This window comes from Lutzomyia longipalpis, chromosome 3 (assembly GCF_024334085.1).
Source record: "Lutzomyia longipalpis isolate SR_M1_2022 chromosome 3, ASM2433408v1".
Classification (NCBI taxonomy): Eukaryota; Metazoa; Arthropoda; class Insecta; order Diptera; family Psychodidae; genus Lutzomyia; species Lutzomyia longipalpis.
This window is the reverse complement of record NC_074709.1, coordinates 2489807-2516003: the sequence shown is the minus strand read 5'-3', so window position 1 is coordinate 2516003 and position 26197 is coordinate 2489807. Positions and strand designations below refer to the sequence as shown.

The following is a 26197-nucleotide window of genomic DNA, read 5'->3' as shown; positions in this document are numbered from 1 at the left end:
AAAAGGCATTTCTTGAATTTCTGGGTAAATCTAAAACAAATCTGGTAAGGCCCTTTATCCGGAGACAACCAAATTATTAAGTCTCTATACTCTGCTTTTATGGTTAAATTTCCTTCACGGTCTTCAGAATTTTTTCTAGTTTTACATGTTCCGCGAAACTATGGTTAAGAATTGTTTACGTTTCATCTAAATAATTTTTTTAAAGAAGTTTTCCCTGAAATCTAAATACTTTCTTTGTGTTTTTTCACGATCTGAAGATTTTTTTCCAAGTTTAGGATCCTTTACCTTCCCTTTTTTATTATCTCTATAAGAACTAAAAAGAATAAAATCAAAGAATCTTTCCTAAAAGAAAAAGAAATTCCTTGAATTTATTTATTCCGAATCCTCCTTGTTTGTTGATTTGCCAGATGCTTTCCCCTTGGATATTGCTCCTCACAATTACTTTTCGCATTTAGCTTAAGAAATAATGCACTTATTTCAAAAGTCAGCAGAGAATAATATATTATTGAACTTATCAACATTTAAAAAAAAAACAAGCGAGTTTTTCTTTATTCTCGATATTTCAGAGATTTTTATTTTGATCTAAAACTACATTTTCAACATTCTGTGTTCTGGCTACACAACAATCATTCGCGGGATTTCTTTTACTACAAAGATAAAACTAAAACTTTTATACGGCTACAAGTTTCTCTTCTATGGCGCTCTTATGGTATAGTATGAATTAATGTGAATTTTCCGAGTCACACTCTGCATTTAATATTGAATTTATATTATTTGTGCTGATTTGTCAGCGAAAAACACAGCGTAGACGACAGGTGTGTGATTAAGAGGGCTCTCACCAGTGGCTCTCAAACTTTTATCTCTTCTTTAAGCTCTTTTTGCTCGATCGTTTTACTTTTATAATTTTTTTTTCATGTAAAATCTTTTTAAAAAAAAATTTAACAGCATTAAGGACAAAACAATAATTTAATTGCTTTATTTGTCTCGGGAATATTATTTGAATTTTGAATGAAAAACTTAAAGAGCATCCGGTACTTGACTTTGTCCACTTTTTCTTAATTTTTTTAAAGATTTTTTCTTTATTATTTTTACAGAATTATAATTTTGTAAGTAATTTAAGAGAAAAAGTTGTTTTTGAGAACCTCTGCCAACCCTCATAAGTAATTCATTTGCTGCAAATTGCAAATCTCACAGTCGCAGCTCTCAGCTACGAATCTGCAATCTCGATCATATGGTCAGAGTGTGATCAAAAGACTTGCTCTATATTTACAATTCCTATCACTTCCCGCCGCTTCTTATGTGCTGTGCGCACAGGAAGGATCCGCGAGAAAGCGATTCAATCGCACACCTCAATGTGACACGCTTTATCAGCCATCGCGTCCGTCTCATCCGATGCTAGGTGGCTCGATGAGGTGCCCGAGAGGCGCGAGGTATCATCCAAGGTGATCACAACGGGCTTACTTGCTGGATGATTGGTAATAACTGCAGAATCACATCCGCTGAAGCGCCTCTTCTTCTCGGGCTTCTTCAGTAGTTCCTCAATCGAATATGGGTTCCGCTTTTTGGGTACACTCGTACTTGTGGAACTTCGTGCTGCATCATCTTGATCCAGGGAATCATCACTCGTGTCCTGACCCTTTGTCTCCACAGCTTGATGGGAGTCAAAATGCAATCCTGCCGGTGAAATGGGGAGCCCATTGAAATGCGCTGCATATGGGAGGAAAGCATGTGGTGGCAACTGATCACGACTCCCAGCAGCATAGAAGAGTCCCGCAGTATTCCAGATCCAGTGTTTGGGGAAGGGGCTAATGCCAGGATTTATTCCTCCTGGAAAGGTGTGCGGAGCATCGTCGGTTTGATGGCTGGGCGGGGATGTCTGTGGACTGAGATCAGGGGAGCGCTGAAGGTGCTTTGGTGATGTGGGATGCGATTGATGGGCTTCGGGTGGAGATGGAGCCATTGGGGCTGGCCGGAGGGGGGCTCTGGGTTGATCTGCTGCCACATGATGACTCAGGGGCTTCGCAAGACTCGATCCAACGCCATGAAAACGATACTGCGACAGTGCCATTGAGGTTGCTGGATCACTTGATGTGCCTCCCGATGAAGTTGTTCCGTACATTGATGTTGGAACGTTCTTTGCAGGAAGGTATCCATGACTTTCCCTCAGCATTTGTTCTAGAGAGGAGAATAATTGGAAAATTATTTTATTAAAATTTTTGCAATTGATTCGTTCAAGTCGATAAAGTTTAAAAATAAATTAAGAATTTTATTATAAATTATTTTGAAAAGAAAATCATTGAAAAATCATGAAAACTTTAATCGAGTTTTTGAAGGAAAATTTCTTTTTCATGATTCTTTAAAAATTGGAGGATCAATGTTTCTAACCTCAAAAGTTTGATCTTTATTTTCTCTTAAAAGAAAATATTTTTCCAAAATTTCTTTTGTCGATATCGTAGTAATGGAACTTCATACACACAATTGTAGAAATTATCATGATATTTTTTAAGAGATTTTATTCTGTGATGATTTAAAAAATCTCCAATTGGCCACGGTGGCCAGCAAAATCCTCCAAGGGGTAAAGAGACAAAAATCTATAAAGTGACGTCATTTTTTACATTTTTTTGACATTTTTTTGCGTCTTTTCCCAGATATTTCAATTGAACAATAGGGGCAGCAAATCTCTTTTGCGATTTTTTATTCTTTCTCGGTTCTCTTCAAGACAACGCCACATCCTTAAATTAAAATTCCTTAAATGAGGGGCTTCTCATACAAAACAGAGTAAAATCCTTTTACCATCTTATTGCTTTCTCCTTTAAAAAAAAACCTTATAAATATTTTTTCCCCTTCTGAAAGGTTTTAAATCATTGCATTCCCATTAAATAAAATATGTACAACGAACCTGCAATTTATCTCTCATCTCATGTGATTCACAAAATATCTCAGAGAGTGTGAATAAAACTGCAACCTTTAATGAGTTCGTTTACATTTTACTCCTTTTACTGCTTTTTTTTTCGAGGCGCAAATGTACCTTCATTGGCTGCAAATGAGACACAGTTTGGGCAAATGATTCAATTAATTGCACTCGTCATGCTGGAGGCTCTCTCTTTGACTTGTCCGTCGAGTACATAATTTCCAAAAAGCCCAAAAAGCTTTGAGTAAACAGCGTGCGTTAACATTACAAGAGCACCCTGCATATTTTGTAATTGATTGCCGCCGAAAGGCAGAGTCAGTGGCTCATTTGCGGGGCTCCATTGCGATGAGCGAAAAAACCCACAGCGGCTCTCCAAAATTACAGAGTACTCCACATCTAAAAGTGTTGTGAGTACATTTTCGGAGGGGGGGGGGCTCGCGAATGGGGTGCTCGCGAGCGTGGTTCTTTCCGCCTCCGCCCGGGAGCCATAAAAAGGGGGGAACCGCAGCCCCAAAAAATGGGGTGGGGCTGCATTATGCTAATTGAGTTTTCGCAGAGTACGCACAGCACACGCATTTGCTTGGTGCGGTGTACTCATGGCTAAATTGCCCTCATCTTCTGTGGCCGCCCCTCTTGCCCCTTTTGAGTGATTTTTAATTATTTAATACGCGTTGCAATTCTCACTCCTCATCCACGGAGATTGCGCCTCATTCGCACTCAATGAACCAGCCAATTTTTGAGTTTTTATTGCGAAAGTGAGATTTGTGAAGAAGATGCGCCAACAAAGCTGAGAAAATATATTCCTTCGCGTCAAGGAAGATTTTTTTTTTTTTTGATAAATAATATTATTCCAATAAACTTTGCCACCCTTTGGAAAAAAAACTCTCGATTTTTCACAAATAATTAAAAATATTATACGTGAAAATGTATAAAAATGCCTCAACTGTCTAATTTTTAATTTAATTTAATTTTAACGTCTCTGGATAAATACAAAAATCTTCTTTCACAAAAACATCCCGTAATTAGCGAAAATTTTCCATTCGTGCTTGAAACTAGCAAAATATGGAGAAAAAGATGTTGTTTACATGAAAATAGCGTGTAATTAATCGATGTACAATTTAATAGTTTTCCTCATTGCAACTTAAAAAGTTACTCAAGAGAATTAATTAAAATTAGAATCACTTTTAGTCTTTATTGTGAAAAAGCAAAAAACTACAAAACCCAAGACAAAACCCCATGTATTACCTATATATAAGTTAAGTGTAAAGTTAAAAAAGAAAACCGTAAAGAAATTAATTTTCTTCGTGGAATTAGCTTTCTGAGAACAAATAAAATGAATTTAATCACTCGGAGTGCAAAAACTTTGGTACAAAATTAAGGAGTATTGTCACCTTCTCTTAACTTTTTTAAAGCAAAAAAAGTTCTTATTAAAATATGTATGATAAAAAGTTCATGAAAAACTGAATAAAGAAACTAAATGAATATTTAAAATTAAAGTTTAATGTTCAAAATAGCAGCGTCCAAGATGGCGGTCTTAACGGAAAAATCTCTAGAAACTCACCATTAGTAGCCATGTCGTCTGTCCAGAGTCCTCCATTGCGCAAAATTCTATTAACTGAACTAACAGACGGGATGGTATTTGGATCACAAATCCTCTGTGCCAGCAATTGATCTCGAATTTCCCATGCAAACATCCCCGGATTTTCCTGCTTGAAACGCAAAATTTTCTTCACAACCGTCGGCGTTGCAACTTGCTGTAAAAGATGAAACAAAAAAATTCTTATGTATTTCTTTAGCATATTTTATCCATTTTGTGACTCATTTTACTTGAATTGAGTGCTAACAAGGCTCTGTAAAATTATGGGGGATTTTTTTTGTTCTACGCTGAGCTTTAAAAGCTCGTGATTTAATGCCTTGAAAATTACCCGGCTACTCTGCAATTTATGCAATTTACCTTGCATCCCTGATTGAAAAAATTAGAGTTTTTTTTTTACTTTTAAATTGGAACGACGCACGGAAGTTCTATGTACAAAAATAAATCCAACGTGGAAAATGAGGGTTGGGAAAAATCACCAAGAATAGGGGATGTTAGGGTGAAGTGTGGGCCAGGGAGGTTTGTTTCGTGATTCACCGCCATTTGTCCATTTGGTTCAGCTTGGAGAGAGAAACTCCTAATTAAAACGATTTGTCGCGTAATTGTGCTTTTATTGTTGAGCAAGAGAGCGAAAATTATCGTCGTCAGTAAAACCAGGTAGAAGGACACTTTTTTTCCTCCTCAATTTTATTGCTATATATAAAAAACGCAAAGCAGGAAAAATGGCTAATCTTCCACAATCTCAGATGTTTCTATTCGACACCGAAAAAAAAAATGCCACATGTGGATTTTTCGACGTGGAAAAGCCCGCCTGCAACAATGTTTCACTACGTGAGAAAATCCCCAATAATCGGGCGATTCTGTGATTAATTAACTTGACGGTGAGTGTGTGTGACTCGATAAGATACTAAAAGAGCGTCGAATTATTGCCACTCTTTGCTGCCGGTAATCACTTTCCCATCAAATTGATTGATTCGCTCCAATTTATGCACTCGATTTGTTTGTATTCCTGCCAATAAATACCTTCAACACGCTGAAATTACTATATGTTGTGTAGATAATTGCGGCAATGTAGCTACTGATAATATGCCCACGCTTGAATATGATGGAAATCCTCTCTAAACTTTATGAGTTTTCCGGGTAATTTTCTTGCCTAAAGAGCGGTGAGTTTTGTTCTTTTTTTTCTACGGGAAATTAATCATAAAATGCTTTATTTGTCATTGGAAAAGTTCTTGAACATTTAATAAGTAACTATATGTAAATACTGTCAACTGGGGTTGTTTTGTGAATTCATTTAGAGGAATTAAAATTTTTAAAAGTTTTTTAAAAAATATTAAATTAGGTAATATTTTAGCTTTTTTCATAATTATTTTCTAATCATGATTAAATGAAAATAAGGGAAAATATCTAAAAAGTCTAGAAGATTAGCATATAATTCCAACTATATTTTGCATTAATCCAGATACTGTCAAATTCTAATTTAAGAAAATTATCTAGAAAAAGCCAATTCTTAATAGAAAAATCTTTGAAATTCTAAAACTTAACCCATCAGCCGACTTTTTTAAAATAAAAACATTTTACATTATTTTTATGCTTTTAAAGTCAACGAACTACAATTCCCAAAAGGTCTAAATAAAGATAAAACAGTAAAGTGTAATTTTATCTACATCGTAAACTCAAAAATAAAGTCAAAACTGACCTCATACGACAGTATTTGATTTTTTTTTAAATACTCCGCCCAACATAAGCTTTCCCTCTACGAAAAATCTATTGAAAAATTTGCATTGGAATTTTATGCTATGTTCAGAAATAAATTATTTTAAATTTTTCCAGCATATTCATGAGATTTATGTGGTTGTAATTTTAAAGAAAAAAAAACAACCACAAACTTTCTTCCAGAAAATTTCAATAAAAAGTAACAAAAATACATTTTGTTTATGCATTATATTGGCCACACCAAGAGTCATAAATTCTTAGCAATTTATGTATAATTTATAACCCATTTTCGAGACTTTGTTGGCTACGAAAATAATAATAATTAATATACTGCTCATATTTTGTTCTGAATTCAACCCCCTTTATTTTTAGGAAAATATATATTCCGGTCATACGGCAAATTATTTGAATAATTTTCACTTTACGCATGCCACCCAGGAATAAATATTCAATTTACTCGCATACAAAGTTACACCATTAATGGTTAGCATAAACACTATAGTTCCCTTTTATCACCTCTAATGACCCAAAATTTGCATTTAAGAGCAACTTTTCATGCTCAAAAATCACCCATTGATGTCTCTTCGGCAATTTCGTCGTTCGCGATATCCCCGCGTAATGGTCACACCGTGTGGCCCAGAGAGATGAGACTTTTGTGCAGAAAAAATTGACCGTGAATGTCCAATCTTTTGCGTGTGCTTGCGTGCATCGTATCCATTGTGGTGGATGATTTAATAAGATTTTTTAAAAGCAATTTTCCAGCAATGAAACGGTTGTAAAAAATCAATGACACCGAGTGCCCATACAATGGGGCTTCAATAAAATGCACCTCATTTGCACACGCACTTAAAATTTGCATAAATATTTTAACACGTTCCGCACTCTGTCATTACGAATTAGCCGCTTGCACAAGGGGTACGCCTGTGACTGCACAAACGAGCTCTTGCAATGGATCTGTGGATGGACGACACCTCTTGGGGTCACCACATCTTCTTTTATTGCAATGCGAAATTCCCAACAATTGCGCGCCTTTAGCCGTTGCCCCCAATCAATTGCCCTCTCATATAGCATTTAAAATTTAAATATGCCATCACTTCATGCGGAAACTGATGGGAATTTTAACAGCCCCATAAATTCACTCACGCGCGCGCAAATGGGGTGACAAAGAAACCCCCTTTTTTGAGGGATGAGAATCGAAAGAAATTCCCATTGATTATCCCATAACCCCTCGTGGGTGTTTTTTTTTTTGCTTTGTCCACTGCGGTGGACACGACATTAATTCGTTTATCAGACAAGCACTTTGTACACGAGACAGAAGGACAAACATGTAAGAGGGTCATGTTGAACACAACTTCCCCGACACTGAGCCTTAATCTACAAGAGCCATCAACTCACGTCGCAATCCACGAAGCTTCTCATACGTCTTTTCCACGCTTATAAGCCGTTTGCTGATGAAATATAAACATAAAGGAGGAGAAGAGAAGGTTGATATTGAGCAACTTTGGTCGTTTATTAGCTTGCATTATAGGTAACTAACGTAGATCTATGATATGTATGTAATAGACGTAACATAAGACATGCATGATTAAAAAGAAAATCTTTAAATTTAATTGAAATAATTTTTTTAAATAAATTGAGAAAAGATTTCATGCCATATTTTCGCCTATAGCGTGTCGTATATAAATTGAATCCTTCCTCAGTTATGTATATTTAAAAATAAGTGTAAAATCCGAATAAATTATATTCATTCAAATGCTCCTGAATTTCTCTTTCAATCCCAAACAGGTAACAAATAAAAGTTAATTTATGATTTTCCGACAAAGCTCAAGAGTTCAAGTCAGCTCAACAAATTCCGTGTCATGTTTAATAAAATTTATAGTGCTTTTCTCCAAAAGCCCTCGTACTGAAAGAAAGTTCTCGCAGCCATACGACAGAGTTAACATAATGCGGAGGATTCTGTGGTATTTGCACTCAAGCATATGAAGCATTCGTAATATGTATGTTTTTTTTATGTGAAATTCGTAGCGGAAAAAGGAAAATCCCTCCTAAATTGTCCACGGCACGAAGGGTCAATTAAGCGAATCGGTTCCTCCTTTCTCACAGCCCCCTCTGCGTTTTATTGAATACGGATTGATTGGCTATTTCGTGGGGCACCGCCGCTACAGAAGAGCCCACGCAACAACAAGGTGAAAATTAGACAAAATTTACGGCGCTAGATCATTCATGGCGATATGTGTATTTTGTGTGTACAATTCCCGTGTTCGGTTATTAAATAAGGGTAAATAAGACGAAATGAATTTTGGGCAATAATTTCTTCTTCCTCTCGCAGGAAGTTCACCCCGAGCGTTGTGCGCGGTGCCGTGGAGTGAGAGAGGTCAGAGGTGCTTGAGGAACTAAACCACAAAAATAAACTCTGTTTTCGGATGATTTTATTGAATTTATAGCGATCACTTACCTTTGTTTTACTGCCCCCAATTGATCCGGGTCTAATTGAGCCGGTCTCATAGAAACGCGTCAGGATCTTCGAGACACAACCTGAAAGATAAAAAACATTTAAAATAACGATTTTTATTTAACAAAAAAAATGGCGTCTGTGGCGTCCTTTTTGGCAGACATTTTGATTTTAGTTTTAAACGAATTTTATCAAATTAGCTGATTTTCGTGGGATGTAGCGTGAAAATTTGGGTTTCCTTACCATGAGAGACAAGCAATTGGCGAGATATATCACAAGGACGCACTCCCATGAGAGCTAATTCCACAATTCGCCTCCTGATGCAATCCGGAAGTGGTCGTCCGTTCACAAAGACACCGCCCAGCTGATTCACACCTGCCTGCCCTGCAAAGACAAATGGATGCATTGAGTTAACATCCATCCACGCACCTGATGCGAGGATTTCATCTCCTAAATTGCTTGATCCTATCTCGGTCTCAATTTAATTGATTTGATGTCGTAAAAGATACCCCAGAAAGGAATCTTCTAAATTGATTGGACATGAAGTTAGACAATCAATTTAGATAATAGACCTCGAGGGATTTTTTGCCTAAACTTCTGTAGACTGATACAGAAAATTTCGTATGCAGAATTAGTCATTAGGATCATGAAGAACATGGGCTAAATTGCCCCGAAATTGGGATGATAATCGATTTATGTTTTGCTATGTGTTTGCTTCTGTTTCTCTTCTGGCAAATCAAAATTGATTCTGGATGCAAAGGGCTCCTGAGGACTTTTTGCCATTGAATCGTGTATTTGTGCGGTAATCAACGATGATGATTGCACAAAGTACATATCAGCAGAAGGAGCACAATGGCAAGACACGCGCCTTGGTGCACTGAAGGAGGTCTGCGCCGTGTGTTTTTGCCTCCTCAAGCAATTGATTGGGGAGTGGAGCCCATTTGGGGCAATGAGCACAAATTTACTTCGATCGGGTGATTTGATTAAACGGTCGAGTTATTTACCCAAACCATCAGGATGTGGAGCCACACAAATGGCTTTCGGAAGTTTCTGGCGCGGCCCCTTTGAACGCTCCGCGAAACATCTCAATTTGTATTTAATCGCATTCTTGCATGCACCACCTCAAGTGCACCACGTGAAAGCTCCTCGCGAAATCACCCCAAAATGATTAATTTTTGCCCCACTACGGGAGCCCGCTTTTGTGGAGTACAAAATTTCCCGTGATTGATGAAGCTTTGTGCCACATATTGGGTGCTTGATTGAGATGTTTATGTTGGCTAATAGAAGCTACATCGCTATGTATAAAGTTGGTGACTTAATTAAGGGGTTGGTGCGGGATGTTTTCAAGTTTATTTTCTTAATGGACTCTTAAAAGGTAATTTTGCTAAACACGGTAGCTAAATTAAAGCTCCTCCTGCAACATGATTTTCTTTTATACAAAGTAAAATGAAAATCGATTTTACTGGATGGAATGCAAGTTTTTCTTTAATAAATTTATGGAAAAAATTTGTGAAGATTTGAGAAATAAATTGGTAAGATTAAGGCGAAATTTTTTGCAGATTCATGAACAGAAAAAAAGGGAGAAAGATTCAGGAGCATATAGATTGGAATCTAAGGGTAATTCTAGCATATGACAGTGACGTTTATTCTAACGATTGAAAATCCTAATTTTCAAATTTTAAGCTTGGAAATATTTTATTTTAGATGTTTAAAGATAAATCGGAGCTGCTTGAACTTCTAGGATTTTAAGACGCCTTGCCCACATATTGAAAAGATTATTCAACACTAAATTGATAAAAATACTAAAAATAAGAAGCTTCAACCGTTATTAGTTTTCTTATCCATCAATTTTAACAATTTTAAAATTTGTTTCATAAAATAAATCCACAAAATCTCACGTCTTGCGACAATTTTGATACCATTCGCAAGCAAATCTTATATTCATTACCCAACATCTTAAATCAAAGATGTTGAGATCGTAAATATTTCGTGAATGGCTTGCTCCCCTCATTGCTGTCAGGTGATTAAATCACTCGATACGGCAAAAATGTCCAAAAATCTCCGAATAATTCAAAGAATAAAAAAAAAACGTTCAAATGCAACGAACCCCAAAAAAAGAGATATTTTGTATGGAAAAATGGTGCGTGAGGAGTGGAAAAGGTGAGAAAAGGAGTACAAATACGGCGGACAGAAGGTGAGATGATGATTGTAAAAAAAATACAATTGTCACCGATTGTTGGGGACCATTAATCAAATCCTTCAAGTGCGATGTCGCATTTACAATCCATATAAACATGAAGGTGATACCGGTTTCAATTATTGACGCTCTTATTCACTTGGTGGATGTCTTTTTTTCACCATTCCACGTCCCTCCTTGGTCTGCCAAAGCCTCTCTGGGGGCACAAATCACAACCGCAAATGTCCTCAACACCGCAACGATCAGTCTGCATTGCTTTGCTTCTCTTCTGGTGTTAAAACCTTTACTTTTTCCATGTGCGATTCACCTCTTGCGCCACGGAATGCGTTACATTTCGCTTAATTAAATTTACTAATTTTGGAAATAATTTGTTGTTAAGTGTTCTCACGTACGGGTGATATGTGAGGTGAGAAAATTGTAGCAATGTGCTCATTTTTTTTAAGTTCTTGTACCTCTCTGCACAAGCACCATCCAATCTGGCATGCCATACACGCCAGCAATCATCTCTGCGAGCATTGATCCAAAAGCGACGCGGTGTTCAAAGTAGCGCGCCAATTGGGCTTCTTTTTTGCCCCAAGAAAATAAAGTTGTGCCTACCCGACGCTTTTGTACAATTGTCCACACAATGTTAATCTGCAATCCCACTCAATTCCAATCTCACCATGCTGCATGGTTGGCAATTTCTGCGTGCGCGATTTTCGCACCGACGGATCATTTCGCATTATTGGAAAATTCCAGGCAAATTGGAATGAAGATCGCATGAAGATCATGATGTCTGTCGTGGAGACAAGGGAATTATAATGCGGATATCTTGGTCATTGTCATTCTTTCATTGAAGAATTAAAAATCATCACACCACTTTGCCACAGAGGCCCACAATTTTCTTCATTTGCAAACTCTGAAAAAAATTGACAAAATATCGTTGAAAAGTATCCAAGTATGTAGGAAGTGATCTTTCGATGTTTGATCAATTTGTTAATCTTAATTGATCATCTGTTGTGCCTCCATTTTGGTTCATCCCAAATGGTTTGTGACCATCTTGGGAGAAAGCTCTCTCAAGACTTTTCAAAATTCACCAAGAAAACCCCTCGATTGATGAAATTGAGACACCTTTCTGTGAAGATCGTAACGATCGTGGCTTAATGATCAACGCTGTGGAGATCCGTTGCGCCCACGGTGGCTTAAAGGTGCCTCAGCAGAAAACAAAAAAAAAACCCAGAGAGGGCCAAAGTGCACGGAATGGCCAAAAAGTGGCTCTTCGCGCACCTTTTTCCCGCTAATGGTGATTATATTGCCATCATCAGGGACAATCTTGGAGTGATCTGGGGTGCGTTGGCCAAAAGACAAATGCAATCAGAGCATTAGCGATAAAAGAAGACACACCTGCATACCTATATAGATACCAAATTAGATGGTGTGGTGCGTCCAACGTCAGCAAAAATATGTAGTTCTCTGCATTTTTTGGCTCGTGGCTTTTTGATGGTCGTTTTTCCCCCCATGACTTTCCATGCATGCTCTCTCGCGCAAAGGAATTCCACTGTGATGGTTTTTTTTTCAGGGCTCAAATTCACGGATATTAGGATTTCTTTTTGTAAGAAACTAATGGAACAAAATAAAGCAGCGATAGGGCAAAAATTTGAGGTCAGAATCTGCATTTTTTTAAGCTTTTTTTTATGAATCATCTCAAGATATTTATTATTTTGTTGAATTTAATTTAAGTGAAAAATCTTTCATTTAAATTCATTTTGAAAAAAAAATTCTTTTAGAGGAGGATAAGCTAAGAAATCTCAATTAATCAACATCACACAGCTTCGCTCAATTTTGGAGCTTCTTATTGTATTCAATTCTCCATTGCTCCCCTCTTTCGTTTTAAATAAGACACCATGTGTGGCTTTCATAGCCAGCAAAACCGCCAATGCGCGAGTACCTTAAGTATGCATCGCGACCGTCAATTGGTCGAAGCCGACGTCTTGCACGATAATTGTCCTCACTTGAGTGCGCACTTTGTAGCAAATGGGGTACAATTAGTCATTTGGCAGGAGGGACGCAGGCACTTTGCGGAGTCACGTGCGCCTGTTTACTTAACAATACGTAAGACGTGCAGAATTTTCTTTGGGCACGTAATGAGTACTCTCTTTGCACCAATCTCGTCACAAATTGCGGTGGACCCACAAAATACCGATGATGGGCCGATGTTGGGTCTCCTTTGGGCACATCGATCATTTCTGGGTGCCACCCAAAAAACACCTCACAACGTTATATGCTAATACGCTGGGCGCAAATTGTAATTTAACTGTCGTCAAATCGCGCTTGGGCTCGTGCCCCCAATAATCATAAATCAACCAATGATTGACAGAGAGTTTCTCTTTTCAATTTCACAACAACCACCAAAGTCCCGGACGAGAAGGACTCTCAGGGCGTGGGAGGATTTTTACAGTCGTACCCAGCATATTTTCTCCGCGGCTGGCAATTTTATTGTGATGCGCATAACACGTGAAATCATAAAGTGATTTCCTCATTGTACCATCACCATTTATGCGCCATCCTATAGCAAAAGGTTGCCCACATCGGCCCAAAAAATCTAATATTATATGACCATTGAATAATAAAATTGGGGAGGCATTTAATTGACTTATCGCGGATGGGCATTCCTTATAAACAGCATCCATTCATCCATCCTTAACGAGTTTCTCTGCTCTCCGGTCCATTCCAATATTTCTCCGTGCCCGTCTCCATATATTCTCCATTTTATTGTCTCTCCGTCGAGCGCCGTGTTATTGCTGAAAAATTCAATTAGTTCCAATCTAGAGGTAGCTACATATACCACAGATCGCGGGATCCTCCGCGGGTTGGTCTCCTTTCGCGTTCCGGCCGCTGTAAAAATCACAGCGTGTCAATTATTAATATAATTACGGGATAGCGCGCACAAAGAAGAGGAATCCCTAATAACAACTTCCACATTTGGCTACTGAAATTCCGGCTGAATTGGCGCGATAGAGCGCGCGGATGATGATGGAAATCACATTATCCCACTTCTTGCACTACGTGACTCAATGCTGTGCACTCACTTTCAGTCCTCACTTCATTCCAGAAGGCTTCCAAGTCCCTTTCCTCGATGTCCGAATCATCACTCCCTTTATCTTATAAGCAATTTAATAACCTATACCACCCTATTTAATTAAATTAATCAATGCTTGTTCTCCAAGGGAATAAAAATAAGATTTTATGGTTGGTAAAAGAATCATTAAAATCAATTAATGCGGTATCTCTACGGCGACTGTAAAAGTTTGTTATGATAGAATTTTTTAAAGTCAATATTGAATGGCTTTTCGACTATAAACACTTGCTATCTCCCAAAACCTGGAAATTAACACTCACTTAAAATTTTTACAGGGAAAAATGATTAAAATTCTTTAGAGAGCTTTCCAGTGTATAAAGTTTACCTAACGTTAACAGGTTGAACACACTATCCGCAAAAGAAATTGTTTGGTAGTCTAAGAAAATTAAATGAGCAAAAATTTAAGTTAATAGATAAAAATTACATAATTTTGTTGAATTATTTGCAGAATTGTATATAGTTAAATATTATTTGTGTTAAATCTTTGTAATATTTAATTTAATGAACATATTCGATATAATTTATCAAGTTATGATCTTAAATTTTTAACCCCTATTGTAATAAATAATAACCCATAAACGAGTTCGAAAAAAAATTCTATGAGTCTTTTTAAAATTTTTAAAAATTAAATATGTAGTTCATCAGCAACATAAAACAAAGATCATAATAAAAGCTTCGCATAAGAATTACTCAGCTAACCATTTTAGCTTTGAGAAAATTAGTCCAGATGATCCAGATAGGTAATAAATATATACATATGTATGTATATAGGTAGGTTTCTAACTTCCTTATTCCCCTATCGCATTTGGATAATCTCTCGTAAGGGATTTGTGATTTAAAAGTCCATGAAATTGTCAACGTCCACTTGGTGGGAAGATAATAAAAAGCAACGCCTCGATATCAAGAGATCTGCTTAGCGTCTCGTTGGGTGACTTCCTTGTCCACTTATGCCATGTTGAGTGAATCTCCATATAACTTCTGTCCACCCGACGATTTGCGGGAAGTTGATGTATGCAAGAGATGCAGAGAGGATGGATGGATGGTGTGTGAATTGCTGACAGCGCGCACACAAGATCTGACGGAAGAAACACAGATACCGACACCCCGATGGCGAATAAGGTGCAAAAGTGATGAAGAATGACGAATGCGGTAAAAAGAACAACTGTTTTATTGTTGGCCACATTAAATCAGTTTAAATGCGAAAGCCAAGGGGAATGTATGGTTGAAAAGAAATGCCACGGAATCGCGTCGGAGAGGATTTTCCAACGGCTGCAGTGCCTATATAACAATGTTGGGATGCTCACAGTGTTAAGTGGTTTTTCACTTAGCACTATTATTGCCCATATATTGATTACTCCGGCATCACAAAACTCCCTCCATTCGTTTGGTAATTTCAAAGGCGATAAATAGCCATTTCCATATGAGCGTCCCGGGAATTTTTTTGTTTGGTGTCTTTGGCGAGGCGCTCGCGAATCCCTTGGCACCTGAGCGTGGCAAACCGGGTGGGATATTCTCTGCACAAAATAGCCTCGCCTCTAAGACATATCGGTGTAGTGTGTGAAAGTCAATTGTAATTTTTCGCGTCGGATGTAATTGAATTTGAGTAGAGGAGATATCTTGCGGCACATTTCAGTTGAACACTTGAGCCGTTTCCCACCACTTTTAACGACCTCTCCTGGATGGTGATGGTATAAAGAGACACATATGTGCACGATGAGAAGCACAACCAATGTGGGGAATGATGCAATTTTGACGAGGACAAGCGAGAGACAATCAGTGAGCCATTATAGTGTCAAATGCAGCAATTAAAAGGAACCCCAGAGGCGTCCCGAAAGTACCCGGTGGCCAGCAGGAAGACAAAAAGATGACGATGGATGATTTAATGAGTCCACTGACCAAGACTTGCCCAAAGTACCCAATTTAAATTTAATAGATCCAGAAATTTGACTCCAATGTAAAAAATATCTTTTAATCGTAATTTTATTTAACGCTTTTTTGGGACTTTGGATTGAAGTTTGAACTAAAGGACAAAGCATTAATTTTATGCTTAATTGTTGCGTATATTACTTGCCTATTACAGGATTAGAAAGACAAATATGAAAAAATATACACATTTTTATTTAATTGAGAATGAGCTAAACTTATGATTTTTAGGGAAAAAAAATAAATAAAAGAAAAATAATTTTAATGATTTAAAAAAACTTAAAATTCTTATTTTTCTACCACATTGTTATTTTAATTTAAAAAAAAAATCGTTGTAAAACAGATATTTAGAAAGCCAGGAACCTAGATAATCAGGCCCTTGAAAAACCAAAAACTTAAATTAAACGCAATAGGAAAACTTTTAAAAAGGAAATATTTTGCTATGTATATTCCCAAGATTTTCCCTTTTCAGCCACAAAATCACAGTCCAGGAAAAATTAGTATGTATCAGTGGCTAGAGAAAAGTATTTCATGGATATTAATAAGGCATCGTATCCTTACCCTTAAAAAAGAAAGTCTCATTAGCCGATAGGGGAAGGATTTATCGAAACTTGTAACTTTCAGCATATTAGCCTTAATGATTTTCCCGATTTCTCCCCGGAAAATCCCATATCAACCCCCCAAATTCCACATGCTTCCTTATAAGTTGGTAATACTGCTCCAGAATGCAAATCCTTACCTGTATGTGGCATTTCTGTGTGTTGTTGATACCAAGAATCCTGACTGTGGGTGCCGTGTGTTGTTTCTCCGGAAAAAAACGTGAAAAACCGCGTGCGTTGGTGTATCTACGGGGAAATAAAAGTGGAATTTATTATGATTTATTTCCCAAATGTGCTTCCACATTCTGTGATTAATTCGCATTTAAACGGCTTGGGTGAGTTAATAGATTCAAAATAAAACAAGCTTGGGTGTCCCTATCGGTGGACACAATCAGAAATCTACCCAGAAATTCAGAAGTAAAACACCGTTTCTGTCGTGCCACTTTTCACTTCCCGCAGTCCTCCACACTCTCTCTGTTTTATATACTTACACCTTTAATACCTTGCCTGGCCTCAGGTTAGGAATTAACCATCCACCCACAACATCGAGTTTGAAGCTCAATGGGCAGATTAGTATTCAAATTTATGCAGCAAAGCGGGCGATAATTAATATAATTAGAATTTTTTCACAGTCTAAATGTAATTTGATTCACCCTGTGAGTCCTCCGGGTTTGTGTGCCACAAGATCGCCCGACCCCTGCCCTTTCATACACAATAGAAGGACCCAGAGTACGAGGGAAATTGTACGTGTCGAAAGTTCACGCACAGTGATATGTAAATGTGATTTAGGGAAATTAAGATTGTTTTGCTTTTGTGGTGCTTGTTCCCCAAAATTGGTCATTTTCGATGCTCATAAACACACTCTGGGGAGTTAACGGACGCACCCTTTCTAACAAGATGATGACGCCATTTTTCACAACACCCACTAAATGATGCTACGAACCTTTTTGATTGATTCTTGGGAAGAATTCATAAATAAACTAAAAGAAAAATATCTTTTTAATAATTAAATAATTTGTTTTAAAAATATTTAGAAATCGAAACTAAGTTTTCTATTTTTTTCTTTAAAAGTATAGGTGACCATAATTCTTTAAAGTTGTTAAATTCAGAAAATCTTAAAATCCTTTACAAAAGTAACCTTTACAAAAGTAAATTTCCCAAATTTCCTCAAGTGTTATATATTCAAATGATAAATTAATTATATTTTTAATCAACTAATAAAAAATATTTCTATAAACGTCCTTAACTCTTAACCCAAAATCGAATTGATTCGACTAAAGGAATTTTAAAACCTTCCGTTAAGAATTAATTGAGCGCTTTAGGCAGCTTAGTAGTCAGACTTCAAGATAATAAAAAAGTTCTTGAGATATTTTGAAATATGGGCTCAATCAATATTTTGGCTTCTTAACAAGAATACGAAAAAAATTGAATTTAAAAATTGTGTGAAATTCATCCAGAAATATCCTAAAGTTCACATCGAACCATCTTGACAATTCCTTAAGTCTTAAGCTTAACTTCCCCTTAAATTTTATTATCTTTTAAAGATTCTCAAAATTTCTTAAATCAATGTTTTTTTTTTAATTGATTAAATAAAGTTTTATTTATATTCTTCTCAATCTCTGAGGAACTCACTTTGTTCTGTGAAAAAATGGGCCGCCTCTCTGTCCTAAATATCCCAAACTAACCGTGTCTCATTATACACAAATGTCCCCTAATTAAATTCCTTCTAACACACATTGGCCCCATTTTACACCGTTTTTGTGGTAACCTTATCTCGCGGGCACAAGGAAATCCATGCTGTCGCAACGGTCGCGCGAGCTGTGTGCCGTTGTTGGCTCATTTGCATAACAATCCCTCTGGATGGTAAATCAAGGGATCTTTTTACGATGTGTCGACCCATTCACAATTGCGGCAATTGCGGGAATTGCGCCAAATAAAATTCTCGCATCTTACGGGATGAAAGATTGGGGTTTATGGGGGTGGCCTCGCGTATGCAAATGCCTATATGTGGGGGAGTGGTGGATGAAGTGCTGTGGAGCACGCATTACACGTGGACGGGTTGGGGATGGTGCTTGCCCGAGGGGGTGGCAATAGAAATTAATTTAGGACCTTTCACCCCCACGATGATTTATCGCTTTTAATTAGGTGCCATATTGATTGGGGTAAAACACACAGAAGGACCCCCATATTGGGTGCTTTGTTTATAATTAATTACGGGTGGCTAAATGTGGGGGTTGGACTGGGGGTTGTGACAAGTGACCGCGTGTACATTTTTGTGTCACTCACGACCACCCCCCGTGCATAATTAATTCCGTATATGGACATTCACGTTGTGACACGAAATAAATGAATTCCAAATTGGACATTTTCTTCCTACTAGTGTTAAAGAAACTAACATGGGCACATGTTTTTTTTTTCTCCTGGGGAGCGTGCGGAGGAGAGCGATCTTGTAAGCTGGTGATTGATTTGAGAAATTTTCCAGGCGCTAACACCCAAAAAAATACGCGACCACACACACGGGTGCGTGGTGGAAAAATTTACGATTATTTGGAATGCCGACAAGAGACTCGGTGACCACTTTATGACTGTGACTGAGGAAGACGCAAAGCCCCCAAAAGCGTTTGGAGGATAGATGAAGATCCAACCTGGGATGGCTGTGTTTGGTGGATAGTCTCTTTGACAGATATTGGCTTATTAGCTCCACTCGACATGATCATCTCTGACCATTTTGCCCCCATCGTCCAATGCAGAAGAGATGTGATGATAAAAGTGGGAAACAATTAATTCACAATGGAATGCATCCAATTTGCATTAATCTCGTCAGATGCCAGTGGATGCTAAAATTTATGGAACCTCAAACATCTGCCCAAACTCTATGGGAATTTTATCAAGAAAGAAAATTTTTTATTCAACCACAACGAGCAGAAAATTGATGAATTTCGATAGGCGCGGAAAACTATGTGATTTGGCTATTTGTTCAATAATTCGGAAAGCTCCAGGGGTCCTATAGAGATTTGAAGATTTGAACAAGAAATGCCGGATGTTAAGGTTATTTAGATCTTATCTTATCCCAGTTATGCTTCAAGAATTAAGAAGTTGAGTAATTTTTAATTCGAATTTAACAAAAGAATTGAATGCAAAAAACGCGTATTTTTCATAAGTTTTCCAGCGACGTTTTGGAAAATTTTAATCTGTCATGAATTTTATAGTTCTAAAACAAATTAAGGTCAAACAGAATTATTATTGTTAAATTTTAAATAATTAATTTTAGAACTTGATAATTTTCTTCTAACAAAAATAAATAACCTTCACTTTGTGGACAAAAAATTTTCCTTGTATTTAAATTATTATCTTGACTCATCCTCTACAAATATTTTTCTGTCCTTGTTTAAAAGCTTCTGCAGGAAAAAAGTTTTACCATTAGGCATGAAAAATAATAATAATAAAGAAAAACTTATAAAGTAACCTGCCAGATGTTACATAAACGAATGAGTTAAGGAAAATATATATTTTTCATCTTGACTTAATGTTTTTAAACCTAATAAAACACTTTAAAAATATTATAAGTATATCATATCAAGCTTTATATCTAAAAGCTCATAAGCTTTTTTTTCTCTGTAGGCAGCACAAGGTTTAGCTAAGTGGCAAATAGCTACATATTTTCGCAAAAACTTTTTATTACTCTTTTTCCACATAATATATATATATATATATACATTATATATATATATATATATACATTATATATATGTAACTGTAAAGAGATTTAGGAAACCAAAAGCAACTCTAATGGATATTCTTTCTTTTCTTTTTTTAATTAAAAAGTTGAGGAATGTGTGAGGTTGTGCCCAAAAGAAAGTGTATCATCTTGCCGAAAAGTAATGTTTGGGAGTTTTTGCACAATTGCACATTCCATCGTTGATTTTCTATTTTGTTTTTCTTCTTCAGCATTTTCCCCCGCAGCTATTTTGGGACACGGACCTAGAATACCTCTCAAATCGAATGGTGTCCATTTTTGAATCCATTTCCGGTATGCTAAAGCAAATAAACACTAACGGCTTCTTGTTGCCTTGCGGCCATCAATTTTCTGTGGTCCAGGAGCGCGCAGATTCCTCCTCGGTCCACCGTGGCCCCGCAGAGAGAGAGCTCGCAGAGAAAAGAGATGCGAGGTCCAATGGGTGGGTTTTTGTATGTTGCCGTATAGATTTTGTGGTTAAAATGTGTGTAAAACCGATAAAGAACTTTTAATTACTCGCACGGATTTGTTTAATTGTCTCTTCGTGAGCGCACACACCGGCCCGAATATCTCGAACATTGTGCGATGGTTTTAAAATCTATCGAAACACGGTTTTTATCTGATTAACAGAGGGGGCAAAAGAGCATAGCCAAAAAAAAACTTTTAATGTTCTTTTGTGATATATAATTAAAATGAATCTTAGAAAATGTCTTTAAATCGTAAAACAAAGCCCTCCACACCATCCACCGTACACACCAACCTAAGCATAAAATGTCTTTTATTTTTTCTTATGGTAATTAAATTTAATTAAATAAAACTCTTTAGTACTGTTTAATTTTTTTGTTTTGTTTTTAGAACTCCCAACCATTCAAAGCTGAAAAATTTCCCCCCTTTCGATGGTGGTCGATTCTTCGGTTACGTTCTCACTTCATCAAAGTCTCATTCTCAAGTTGCGCTCAAACATCGTTCTTGCATTAATTTTATTTCTCCCGAAAGAAGGGGTTTCGATTTTTTTCCACATTCATCATTTTTTATGGAAGAAAATAAGAATTAAACTGATGTGGTTAAGAAAATAAACAAATTGTGTGTTCCCCAAAGGGGAAAAAATGCAATTCGTGTGGCGATTTCTTAGTCATCATTTTTGCCAAGATTTAATTAATTCTGACACGACTTTATTTTCAGAAGCTTGAAATTCTTATTATCTCATTAAATGACAAGCTCTTAAATGTATAAATTTTATATTATGTACATTACTTTAATTTTATTTGTGACAAAATTCAGAAGAAAATGGAATTTGTACTAATAAAAACAATCAGACTGGCTAAATGAGCCAGATGAGATTTGTTGTAAAATTAAACTAAAAATCTAAAAATTAAATAAAACGTGTATCATTTTTTTCTCACTAGAGGGCTTGCGGTGTGAGCAGTGACATCTGGTGGACATTTTAATTTAGCAAAACTGTGTTGATTCCATTAGAATTTGATTTATAACCCACACATGAATCTTATAAAGAACGAAATTAACAAACTGATGTGAAAATGATTATGATCTTGAGAATCCTTTTAATTCTTTCTCACACTATACCTGTGCTCTCACACCTATATATATACCCCTGAATAGCGACAAAAACAAATATTTAACAAATCCTTCTTTGCCTCACTCTTCGAACGCAACCAAAAACCAAATAATTCCGAGCCTTGATTTATGGGCGTCTCTTTTTGGACAGTCCTTCAATGCTTTTTTTTTGTTTTTCTGAAATAAACCCTTCCGTGAATTCAAGCCACAAAGGATAAAGAGAGAAACACCATGCATAAAGACTGGAGAAACCGCCATAAAGTCAATATTCTGATTTTTATGGACTTTGATTCACTTTTATACCCAAAAAACGTATTAGGTAAAAATGTAATGTAATTTAATGTGGACGTTTAATTTTTAATTATGTGTGTCTAAATAGTGAAGGGGAAAAAGCTGTTAAAATACACCAAAAACGTCTCTTTGGAGCGCGCCAGCTTAATCTCGCGATGGTTTGTGTGAGAGAAAGAGCAATAAAGGTATGTATTTTGAGTGGATGGTGAGGGGGTTGACGAAGGCTAAAAAGCACCTCAAAAGCCCCAACACTATATACATATGTGTAATGTACGAAAGCTTCGTGAGGGAAAGCGTGAACTTTACAACAAAAGGACATAAATTTGCTGGCGCTTTCGTTTAGCGAGGAAATAAATTTGAAGGCCCTTTGCGGGTGGGTGAGATCCCATCGAGAGATTTCATTAATCGGCACTGCATGGGAGCTTTTCTGCGGGGGCGACGCTTTTGCGGACACATGTTCACCATATTGCACCTCGAGTTCGCATTAAATCGCCGTTCAGTCGCCCCATTATCGCAATTATGTGCCATTTAATTGTTAATTTGAATGTGTAATGAAACACCGCGATTACCCTTTACATTGTTTTAAAATTGCAAACGCCATACAAGTCCTGCGGGGGAGCTTGAAGCTCGCTAATAGCAAGTAAAAGGGGTGTGAAACTTTTTGAAATTTTTGTGCAAATACTTATATAAATATTAATTTGCTGAATTTATGATAAAACTGTTAAGAAAGTTTTAGAGTAGAACATTTAAAGAAGATTTTTTGTTGAAGATTTTTCACAAATAATTTTGATTAAAAATTATTAACCCCTTGATTTTTTTTTAAAGAGTTTTCTCTGCCACAAAAACCCTGAAAAATGCAAGCAATCCCTTTCATTCAAACCATTGATTTGCCAGGCAAATTACGGGACAATATTTGATGGCTTTGATGGCTATTGAGGTGTTTCTGTGAGGTGAATTGCCCTCATGGATAGCGTGCATATTGGGCATTTCATTATGAATTCTCTCCTCGGACAAGTTCCGCACGTTCAAGCTCACCGTCCGAGTTCACCATAGGGAAAATCGGGGTGAAATTATGGCATATCTAATGAGTGAATGTGTAAATTGCCCTTGTTTTATGCAAATCTATCGAATAATAATTTCAAGATTATCACCGGACGACACTCAAGGGTTGAACGCACATTTTTCTCCCTTTTCGCGCGCTGCCACCCCCGCAAAACGCCCCCAAAGGTCTTCCTGGAAAATCACTGAGAGATTCATGTAAAAGGGTTGTTGGCGTTCACGGGTATTTAGGCTGCGTGTTCCACGGGTATACCATGCAAATTTTCACGTAACTTCGAGAGAGGCACAAAACCACCCCCAAGTGACCCCATTTCGTTAGATCCTACCCTGTCTTCATGACCTCTTTTTCGTCCCACGACAAATGGCTGAAATTTCTGAAGATGCCTTCGAGGAGGCGTTAACTGTGTCCGAGGATGCGCAGGACATCATCAAATACAATGTTCTGTTACATACAGAATAAAGTGTAGAGAAAATATAGGGTGTTTTCCGCCATTGCTGCAGAGAGCTTTTTTACTCCCCTCTCCAATTATAACAGCAGACACACTTCCTCAATAATTCTCCTCACTTTGGACTCATTAAGATATGAAAAGTTATGGCATTTCTTCTACTATTTTCCTTACACAGTTTTTTTCTGGTCACACTAAAATGACCGTTGCCATGTGGCGAAACGGTTTTTCTTCAAGAAACCCATCTTATATGGAATGGAAGACAACCCCCGAAGAAAAAGTCCGAGGCATATTGGCAGGAATGAAGTAATTACTCTAATTAGACAGTTTAAGCACGGTATGGAAGGTTTTTCATTCGCTCACGTTGCTATAAGAGGTGTAAATGGTTTAATTAAAAAATTATAATTACGTGTGACACGTAAGTCTCTACGGCACATGCCTTTAATTCTGTAAAAGCTTTTACTGTGTCTTACACCATGGAAGTTATAAGGCATTTAATTTTCAAGGAATCTGAACCAAGAATATTTTTATATAAAAAAAAAACCTTTGATATAAAGGCTTTTCAATTTTAAATTATTGTCAAAACATTCTTATTTTCATCGCCTTTGAAAGTTAATAAAAATTTGTATTGCTCGAGTTTTCCATTTCAATAAAATCAGTTTTAGGTATTATTCTTTAATTTATTTAAAAGAAAATTAAAATAATATTCTTTTCAATGTTTTTCAAATTCATCTGATTTTTCTGAGATTTGCATTGAAAATAATTAAGCTTCTAAACACCTATTTATCAGTATTCTTCCGGTCGTTAATCTCGACAAATTAGCACACTTTTATCTTTATTGAGTTGTTTAACTTTTTATTAATTGCAAATTTTGCAATTTGAACACCTGCTTATAGCAAAAACATTGTTAAATTTTAATCAAAATCCAAAGAAACAAAAAAAACACGAAATTATCTTCTCAAGATTTTTTTATAAGGATTTTAAAAGAAATCTCTATTTCCTTACCTTTGAAACAACTTGTTGAATTTGTATCACTGCAAACGTGAATTAATTAGCACTGCATAACTTTAACTAAAAACACCTGATATCTATACAACACCTGTTAAAAGTTTTCAAATTAAAAGACTTATTTTTAAATGTTTCTTCAAATCCTCACAACAAATAAAAATTTATTATTGGATTATTCACTTTTTTCCTCAATTTCCTATTCTCATAACTATGGTTGTATTAATTTGTCATTTTGTGAGCAAATAAGTTTATGTACGTCCATTAAACTATTTACTTATTGTTAGTAATTGGATAATTTATCCAACAAATTTTCCATTAGATATCTCAATTGTCCGAGATTTATTTTTTTTTCTCACTTTTAAAATCTATTGCAATTTTATTTTTTTGAGTTAATACTTCACACAAAACGTTTATTAAATAAACTTCTCAAAATTTCACGAGAGACCCAATTCGCGAGATTACATGAAAATTACTGAGCTGGGCCACGGAGCGGCCAGCAGGAAACGCTTTCGGCAGATGACTGAGCCTGAGTCTCGCTTAGAGCGCCGGGAGAAGCAGAAAGGCGGCCGCGTGAACGCTTAAGTGGCGATTTGTAATGCGATCCGTCGTCGTTGGGTGCTGCAACGCTATTTGCCGGAGCAGCGTCCCCACTCGCACCAAGAGCACGCGAAGCAAGACTGAGCGAGATGGATGGTGAGAAGGCGTAGCATAACATGTGGCACCGACGAACACGCACCACTGTGTAGCATAAACGGTCTTGGAACGGAAAGAGCGTCCGTGAATCGAGACGCCGAGCGTGGGAGCGTGAAACGGGCGAGAGGGTCGAACTGGGGGTGGATTTCTCATCCCTCACGCAATCAAAACTTTATTTTCTTCTGGGCAAAAAAAATCAGGGGAAATGGATTAAGGTTTATTGAAAAGTTTTTTGCAAATCTTTGTGAATTTGTGAAGTATTTCCGTACAAACAACAAAAAGATTGAAATTTAATTTGAATTATTGAGAAGAATCTTTTCATTCGTATCTTTTCTCGTTATTTTCATACTTTTTAAAGATAAGTTTTATGCTTCGATTGGATTTTTAATTTTTCTGAAAAAAATCAAATCTTTGCTTTTCTTTTCGATTTCTGTTTAATCGATTTTGATAAATTCAATTGATTTTCCAGAAAATCATAAACATTTCGGAATGTTTATGAAATTTTATCTATCTATTTATTTAAAATAGATAAATAACGTAGTAAAGCTTGTAAGCTCGTATAAATTAAACTAACTGAAATACAAAACTATATAGAATACGCAAATATGTTTAAATTAAACCTCATAATATAAACAAATCTTGTACATACATGGCTATCTTAAATCCACCCCTTAAACTCCTCTAAGAGCTTTAAACTAAAACGTAAAACAAAACCAAAACAACCCTCTTTATTCCCACCAAGGATCTAAAAGCTTTCCATATGCGCAAGCTTTCGCATCTCACCCCATTCAACACATAGAAGTTAATACATATAATTCAGAATATGATTCTATAGCAACGTGAGATGCTTTCAATGGGCGGAGCGTGGCGTCTGTTAAA

The 26197-nt window shown here is 36.6% G+C and overlaps 4 protein-coding genes across 7 annotated transcripts in view; all 4 read right to left on the bottom strand.

Annotated features, from left to right (window-relative positions):
* Window positions 1–26197, bottom strand: part of LOC129794093 (GPI mannosyltransferase 3) — a 1193052-nt gene that overhangs the window by 846262 nt on the left and 320593 nt on the right. The gene's annotated exons all lie outside the window — the stretch shown is intronic.
* Window positions 1–26197, bottom strand: part of LOC129794120 (cytoplasmic tRNA 2-thiolation protein 1) — a 1132104-nt gene that overhangs the window by 846262 nt on the left and 259645 nt on the right. The window lies entirely within an intron of this gene.
* The window catches only part of LOC129794129 (plasma membrane ascorbate-dependent reductase CYBRD1), a 1128201-nt gene that overhangs the window by 846262 nt on the left and 255742 nt on the right, over window positions 1–26197 (bottom strand). The gene's annotated exons all lie outside the window — the stretch shown is intronic.
* On the bottom strand, window positions 550–24828 carry LOC129794186 (paired box pox-neuro protein). The gene is made up of 6 exons (XM_055834840.1): window positions 24623–24828; window positions 16651–16756; window positions 8917–9057; window positions 8677–8756; window positions 4473–4665; window positions 550–2175 (listed from the first exon to the last, which is right to left on the bottom strand). Exons 2-6 carry the CDS (start codon window positions 16661–16663, stop codon window positions 1337–1339), a joined length of 1266 nt encoding a protein of 421 aa, XP_055690815.1. The 5' UTR covers window positions 16664–16756; window positions 24623–24828; the 3' UTR covers window positions 550–1336.